At 41.4% G+C, this 7,948-nt stretch overlaps 2 protein-coding genes across 2 annotated transcripts in view; one reads left to right on the top strand and one right to left on the bottom strand.

Annotated features, from left to right (window-relative positions):
- Positions 1–1,720: 1,720 nt before the first annotated feature.
- On the top strand, positions 1,721–5,123 carry LOC104954022 (up-regulator of cell proliferation; the record flags this gene model as incomplete). The annotated part of the gene is made up of 2 exons (XM_010781070.1): positions 1,721–1,870; positions 2,659–5,123. Coding segments are annotated over 2 exons (2,615 nt in total), but the record flags the coding sequence as incomplete, so codon positions are not given.
- Positions 5,124–5,225: 102 nt separating this feature from the next.
- LOC104954021 (calcium-binding protein 1-like) overlaps positions 5,226–7,948 on the bottom strand; it is a 10,629-nt gene continuing 7,906 nt past the window's right edge. The window contains exons 4-6 of the mRNA XM_010781068.1: positions 6,738–6,847; positions 6,467–6,614; positions 5,226–6,206 (exon numbers count right to left, since the gene is read on the bottom strand). Coding sequence (XP_010779370.1) covers positions 6,181–6,206; positions 6,467–6,614; positions 6,738–6,847 — 284 coding nt within the window. The 3' untranslated portion in view covers positions 5,226–6,180. The remainder of the gene's footprint in view (positions 6,207–6,466; positions 6,615–6,737; positions 6,848–7,948) is intronic.

Raw genomic sequence — 7,948 nt, 5'->3', positions numbered from 1 at the left:
ATGAAAAGTGAAAAAAATGAAAAATGTATGATTTATTACACGATTTATTGAATGACGGAATAGGCGGAACTAACGTTATTCGTCATTCTAGTCCAGGGATGGGCAACTTTGATGGTGGTGGGGGCCACATCATTGATGTACTGGCCACCAGGGGGCCGCAGATTCACTTGGAACACACACACACAAAAATTCCATGTGTTGTATGTAATTATTAACAAATATACTAAGTCTGACATCTTCATTGACATTTTACAATCGAAGGGAACATCCCCAAAAAATGAGAACATCCTCTATTAAGCTCACTAAAAAAATATCAGTTCACAGAAAGGTTATATTTCATTTTTACAAGTGGCATGTTTGTATTGAACAGGTTATCAAACAGTGGAATAAAACTATTTTAAACTATTGGAAAGCACGGAAAATGTGTGTGTATTGAGATTAACCATTAAGATGACATACACATGAAGTCATGAACACTAACCCAGACATTAGTTGTCTAACTTGAACCTAAAACACTTGTAGCCAGTCTCTGCATTCCCCTTATTCCACAATAAGGGGAATGTCAACACAGACACCTGTCAGCCCGCACTCTGCTGTTCCTCAGCACCACTCCCCCTCCCTCCCGCTGAAATTATGAATGAAAAGCGTAGTAATCATAGATAACACGGCAGGGTTCATGACAATTTGTTTTCATCTGATTTCCAATAAGCAAAGTCTTGGTTTTAAGAATATTAAACTTGTTTCGCCAAATTCAGAAGATAAATACAACTTTTAAGCTTGTAAAGGCATAATTACAAGAGGCAACTTAACGTCACAGCAGGCATAACAACAGCCGGTGTTTCTTGTGAGGGTTTCCCTGGGAAACAAACACAATACACACAAATGTGTCGGTATCAGTACTACAAGTAAAACAATTAAAATGTTTTAATTATTAATTACGTTGTTTATAAATTAATATGAGGGTCGCAAAAAGAGGAGGTGGGGGCCGCCCGCGGGCCGCCATTTGCCCATCCCTGCTCTAATGGGTACAGTGGGCGGAGCCCCAACAAATGTACGTCCACCTCAAAACATGGACCCAACATACTGATCCTGACCAGCGCTATTTAATTGAGCAATTACTCCAGCGTGTCTGTCATGCAGCAGCAAAGGTAGGCTGTCTGCAGAAGGAATACGGGCTGCGAGGCTCTCATTGAGGGGGGATGCGTCAGTATAAAATGTCTCTGACCCCTCAGAAAAATCCCCTAGCCCTGCAATCGGGGCTCTCATCTTATGGTATTTTTAGCCAGGACGCCTTGATACACTTGTCGAGGAGCAAAGGCAAAACTAAAGCAGGTTGAGCAAGGCGAGCCGGGCCGTAAACCTTAATATAAATGGCTTACCTGCTTTACAAACCTAAGGAATTTATCCCACAGATTTTTGGCTAGGATGCAGAGATAAGGTTATTGCAGTGGTGACGCCAACCTCTATCAAGAGTAAAAGGAAAGTTGCAAAGCTGCCATATTGGATGGTCTTTATGTATGGGTAGGCTTGTCCTGACTGGCAGGCTACGTTTATGCAAATGTCAGGGACCGAATACATCGGTGTGATGGGAGAAGAATATTTCCCATAGAGTCTAGCAGAGGATGAAGCCTGTGTGAGTTAAAAATGTTTCACAGTGTTTGGATATAAGGTGTAACATGAATCACACAAACGATTTTTTGTGCTTTCTTATGTTTGCCAGTGGTGCCCCCTCCTGGTAAAATAGAGTTCCAGTCAGTGACAACAGACTCTGTGATCCTGAGCTGGGGAGTGCCAAAGGGACTGAAGGGGCCCAAGATCTTCAGAGTAAAGTGGACTAAAGGAGAGTGGATCCACGGAAGGGAGCTGGAAGGTTATTCTGTCGTCAAAGATGCTCATCAATTTGAAATAAACGACCTTGAGCTTGGACAGCGGTATATATTCAGTGTGGCCACAGACAATGATGGCAATTTAAGTGAATGGGTTGAGAACTTTATTTTCACAGGTAAAAATGTGAGATGACAACCCATTAAATATCTTTACACTGGAGTGTGTGCATGAAAAATAATGTATTTTCAAATGACTACTCTGTTACAGCGGTGCCAGCCCCTCGGCTCTTAACCAAAACACATTCAGAGGCCAGCGCCGTGACCTTGAAATGGACCAAAGGGGAAAACATGGAGGGAATTAAGCATCAGTTCATTATAGCCCTCAAAAGTCAGGGGAAAGAGCCACTAGCGATACAGACAAAAGAGTGCTTCAAGACAATCTCTCATTTAGAGCCAGGGACGGAATACACCATCGAAGTCTCAACAATACTGATCGACAGGTGCAGTGAGCCTGTCTCTACAACGATACTCACAGGTGAGGGCTTATATCCCCTGCTTTTTATTTTAAAATCACACTGTTCATACTAACATGCTAACTTCTCATAAGTGCAAGAGAATTATATGAGAGAGAGTGGGGGAAAATAAACAAAAGGTGTTTAAGAATAAAACACATTTTGAATTAGAATAAATTGCTCGATCCATGGATAAGTTCTGAGACTAACTGATCTTAATAAATATTTAGTCAAAGTTTGTATGGAATTCCCCTTTAACTAATAGATATAGAACAACATGTGACATCCTCATTCATCAATCTCTTTGTGTTGATCCACAGAGGCCTGTTTCAGGAAGGTGCTGTCAAAGATGGGCCTTGAAGACTATTATGATGACAAGCTCACACTAAGCACTGTTCTTGAGATCAATCAAAGTGATACATCAGAGAGCAAACTTGAAAGCCCAAAGTCATATCCTGAGGCTTTTTTGAGGAAACTCATGATGTTAAATGCAAATGCTCGAAGTGTTAAATGTGTGTCCAAAGATGTTGACACAGACAAGCAAAACACCATCAATCCGTTGGACCTGATAACTGCGTTGTTTCTCTGTTCCGACGGCTTTCTTCAGCAAGACATGGTTGTGAAAATGGCACTGTGCCAGTTTGCGGTCCCGCTCCTCATGCCCAACCATGACACAAGAGAAATCACCATGATGCTGTGGGCTATGCGCGAAATAGTTCGGACCTTCAGCCCCTCCAAACTGGCATTTAGAAACTTAAGCTGTGAAGAAAGAATTGTGCTCACTGATATTCCTCTGCTGTCGTTCGTCAGGCTGGGGAGGACGAGCCTGTCCAAATCTCAGGTGCTGAACAAACTGCTCAGCAACACTAAGGAGTGTTATGATATATTTTATAATCGTAACATGGAGGGTGGTGATGTACCCAGGAAGATTTCTGAGGGGCTAGTTGAAATGACCTGGTACCTCCCGTGTGGGAAAAAGAACACAGACAAATTCACTGAGCCGCTGGCCGTCGCCAACCTCAGAGGAGACATCAGGGACTTCGACAAGCAGTTCACATTCCTCTGCCAGACCTCAGCAGCTGTGTACATCTTCTGTGATGAGTCAGAAATTGATTATTTCAAGCATTTGGAAGGGATGATTGTGGAAGCCAGGTTGCTTTTGATAAGCAGCATACAGGGGAAAAGCTTCACACTCAAAACGATGACAATCAAACCTAGTTTAAAGACAACTACTGTGAGCCAGAGGAAAAATACGGAGTCAGAACTGGTAAAGGCCCTCCAGGAATCAGTCCCTAAGATGCTTGGAAACTGCCCAGTCAAAGTGTCGCTGGCAAATTTGGCAGACACAGCTCGCCGCTGTGATATCTTGGTTGATGAGGACATTGATGAATGCCAGGATGTTAAGAAAAATGCAGATAACATCATCCAACACATCGCTGACCCCTCTAAGTTCAAAGAAAAACAACTACATTCCCAGGGACACATCTGGAAAGAGCTTTCATTGCTCAAAACTGAGTACTGGAGACTGCGAAACGCTGGCAATGAAAACATTGAGGACTACCGCAAGTCTTTGAAAATAACAGAAAAATATCTTAAAACTCAGCAAAGATTAGAGATAAAAGCTGCAATGCTTAGATTCTTTCACGGGGTGGCCTCAGAAGTGCAACGCTACTATTTCCTCAAATGGCTGGAAATGGATTTGGAGAATCTGTCCCGAAATGAAATGTCGGATCTGAAAGATAAATATAAAGAGCTAAGGGAAAAATGTCCTGAAGACACAGAAAAGATTGCAGAGATTGATCAGAAAATATCAGCTCGTTCTTTACGCCTTGAGCACTTTTTCCGAGAGTGTGGCCAGCTGTTCCAATGTGCGAATCACTTGCCAGAATTCAGCAGTCAAAGAAAGACCTTGGAACAACTTCCTGAACTCTGTGCTCAGATGCTGCTAGATGGTTTCCCTCTTGAGCTCGTTGATGGAGATGTTGCAAACATTCCGTTGAAATGGATCACTGAGGTGCTAAGGGAGCTTCACAAGTCTATGCATTCCAAAAGTAAGCTGAAAGTCATCACAATCATCGGAGCTGAGAACTCAGGAAAATCAACTCTGCTAAACACCATGTTTGGGGTCAGGTTTGCAGTCAGCAAAGGCACATGCACCAGAGGGGCGTTCATCCACCTGATCAATGTCAACGAACACGTCAGAAGGAAACTGGAGTACGACTGCATCATGATAATTGACACAGAGGGACTGAAACCACATCAGATTGTCCAAGATGATCACAGCCATGAACGTGACATAGAAGTAGCGAGCCTCGCTGTAGCACTTAGTGACGCCACAATCGTCAGTGTTTCCAGTGACAACTCAAAAGAGAAAGATCTCTTAGAAATGGTGCTTCATGCTTTCACGAGGTTGAAGAATGTGGGCAAGAAGCCACTCTGTCATTTTGTGCACACCAACATGTCAGAAAGTCCTGCTGTAGAGAGGAAGAAGAGAGGTAAAGAGTTGGTGAAACAGCTCAATGAAGTGATCCGAAAGGACACTAGGATGAGGAAGGCCAACATCACTAAGTGCTCAGATGTGATGGAGTTTGATCGAGACACTTTCAGTTGGTACATGCCTCCGGTTTGGAACGGGACTCCACCTATGGCACCTTTCAGTGTTGACTACAGTGAGACGGCACATGCTTTGAAAAAGAGACTCATAGGGGACCTCAAAAAGTGCCAGGGAAGAGGTGATCTGATACAATTTATCAGCGATGTGGATAGATTCTGGAAAGGTTTGTGAGACAGGAAAAGATGGCAAAGGGAAAATACAATTATTTCCCTGGAGCATGTTTTAATTTTATTTTTTTTAAAAGAGAGAAAATAAAAGATTACTGAGCAATATCAACTCATTTATTATCACTCTTATTCATTGTTAATACATTAAAATGTATAATGGATTCTTAAAATATCTGACACTGTACAAACATTAAACATGTATATAGTTGCAGAAAATAAGCAATTGACATTCTGTATATTCATTTTCGCCTGAACAAAGAAACAGGACCTGTGACAGGTGTGTAGACCAAAAAGAACAATCCTGTTATTGTTATCAAATTTGTATCAAAAAGATATTTGACACTGAATATACAACATGCAAGATTTATTTGCAGATATAGGTTGTATTGAAGTCCTGGATAAAAGTTTTGCTATGTATTTTTGAGGCTGCTTGTGCAATAAAAGTGTATAAATAATCCAATGTCACTTTTGCCTTCTACACTACACTATTCAACAGTAATGACAGTCACAATGTAATGAATGGAAGAGCTTAGATAGTACATTTGTGGTAAATGATAATACTTAAGATCCACGCAGGTTATATAGTAAACTGCATGTTTAAAGGGCCAGTTCACCCAAATTACAAAAAGAAAACATCCTCGGAAATCTCAACAGGCCAACTGAACACCTAAAGTAACTTTTCTTCTAATTTTAACTTGAATGATAGAATACTGTGTGTAAACTGACAAATCAGGTAACTTCTGTTATGTACTGCAAACCAAATTGTTGCTCGTATGGTATTCACAGTTCAAATACATTCAAATTTAAATCCACTTCTGAAGAGAAGCTTTGAGTAACCATCTGCTGAATTATCACTTTACAATCTTTTAGTACATGTTAAATAAATTATACATTATTACATTCATACAACAGTTACACATCAAATGGATTCTCTTATACTTGAGAGATGTTGAATTAACAGAAAACTACAAACACCAATAAGATTATTGTACATCATGAAGAATTAAACGGTGTACAGTCCGGTCCATGTTGGTGCAGTAGCGCAATGGTTTGGTGAAGAGTCAGCGAGACATCATTCGCACAAACTCTGTGGAAAAAAAAAGGTGTGTTGTTATTGTTGAAGGGAAGGGAGTATGGCTTTTTTTCATACTTTCATACTTTCTTCAATACTCCATTTCTGTATTTAGTTGAATATCAAAGCAAATTCCTTGTATGTGTGAACATACTTGGCCATAAACTTGATTCTAAATCTGATTTTATTAGCCTGATTGAAAAAATAAGCTGAGTGGTGAGTACCACATAAAACAATTTTTTTCCCTTTTATATTTTTTTTCTGAAATCACATACCTTCGAAGTCCACCTCTCCGTCCCCATTGAGGTCAACATCTCGCAGGATCTCGTCTATCTCGCGGTGGTTCAGCTGCTCCCCCATTAGCTTTTTCATGGCTTCCCTCAGCTCACCGAGGCTGATCTGACCATCACCATCAGAGTCAAACTGGGAAATAAAAAAAAAGGAGTATGAAACATTGAAAGCACATACAAATACATGCATTACAGTTGAAACAAGTTAAAGTTTGTGAAAGGGGGTGATCTTTTTGCTACAAATTGTCTGGCAGACCTCTTTGAAGGCATCCCTCAGCTCCTTGACTCCAATCATGTCTGCTGTCTCAGCGAGCATTTTAGGACCCATCAGTTCCACAAAGTCTTCGAAGTCCACTCTGCCGCCACCTTAAGGGGTAGAAAACAAGTAGGCAAGAAATGTTCAGGCTTTTCTCATTCACTGCAGGGAAATATACCTACAAAATAAAGGCACTTTATTTATTGCAACTCACATAATCAATTTGTAACCCACATGTCAATACAAAAGTCAAGTTACGTAGTAGAGAGAGCAACAAGGTTCGCAAGAAAAATGCAGGTATGCCATGATAAAAAAAAACCTGACTTTCAGTCAGGAGACTGACTGTTTAGTACCTTAGTTAAAGTGGACCTATCATGCTATATTTGAACAATATATTTTAGGGGGCCATACCTACAGTATATAAAGTATATAAATATAGTTTTTTTTCAAAATACCAAACAGATCCTGCATTTTAGCCATGCCTCATTTCGCTCTATTTGAACTTTCCAGCCCTGTTTTTGCAGGGGCTGATTCTGTCACGTAGCTTAAATGCAAATGAGCTGCAGCTGACCACACACCCCTGCAGGAGAGGGGGGGAGCGTGCTTTGAGATCAGCTGCTGGGCTGTCAGAAGAGGGGGAGAAAAAAAGAGCTTTTAAAGCTCAATAAATAACAAAGTAGACCTTTGACCGGCACTTTTCTAATTTTGTCTGGAAGATTTAAACTTTAACGGACATGTTGACCGGCGAAAAAAAATCTAACTGAAATTCTGCCGACGGTCCCCTCGTTCCTTGGAGGAGGCGGACAGGTGGGTGTTTGTCATCTGCTGGTGGCAAACCGGAGAGAATTACAGCGAGGGAGGGATTGCATTGAATAACAGCAGCAGGAGCAAACGCTTGCCTCGGGGAGGGAGAAAAAGAGAGAATAAACAGAAGGGCAACCATGGCAACCATGCGCAGGAAGTCTTCTTCGCTGCTTTTGTGGCAGACTACAGCGCCACTTACAGGCCTGGCATATGTACTACAGCGTCTCACTACTATGGAGAGTTGGCCATATAGGCGGAGCACCACTTCTGTGACGTAGAAAATCATTCAAATCTGGATCAGTCTGTATCAGATCCGTTGCAGCTCCATTTTTAGAGATTTGGGAGGAAAGAGAGAGGTTGTGTTTCTGACACTTGGTGAGTTCTCTGGAACACTGGGGACATATATT

This window comes from Notothenia coriiceps, unplaced genomic scaffold (assembly GCF_000735185.1).
Source record: "Notothenia coriiceps isolate Sejong01 unplaced genomic scaffold, NC01 NC01_scaffold00022578, whole genome shotgun sequence".
Classification (NCBI taxonomy): domain Eukaryota; kingdom Metazoa; phylum Chordata; class Actinopteri; order Perciformes; family Nototheniidae; genus Notothenia; species Notothenia coriiceps.
This window is presented reverse-complemented; position numbering and strand designations above follow the sequence as displayed.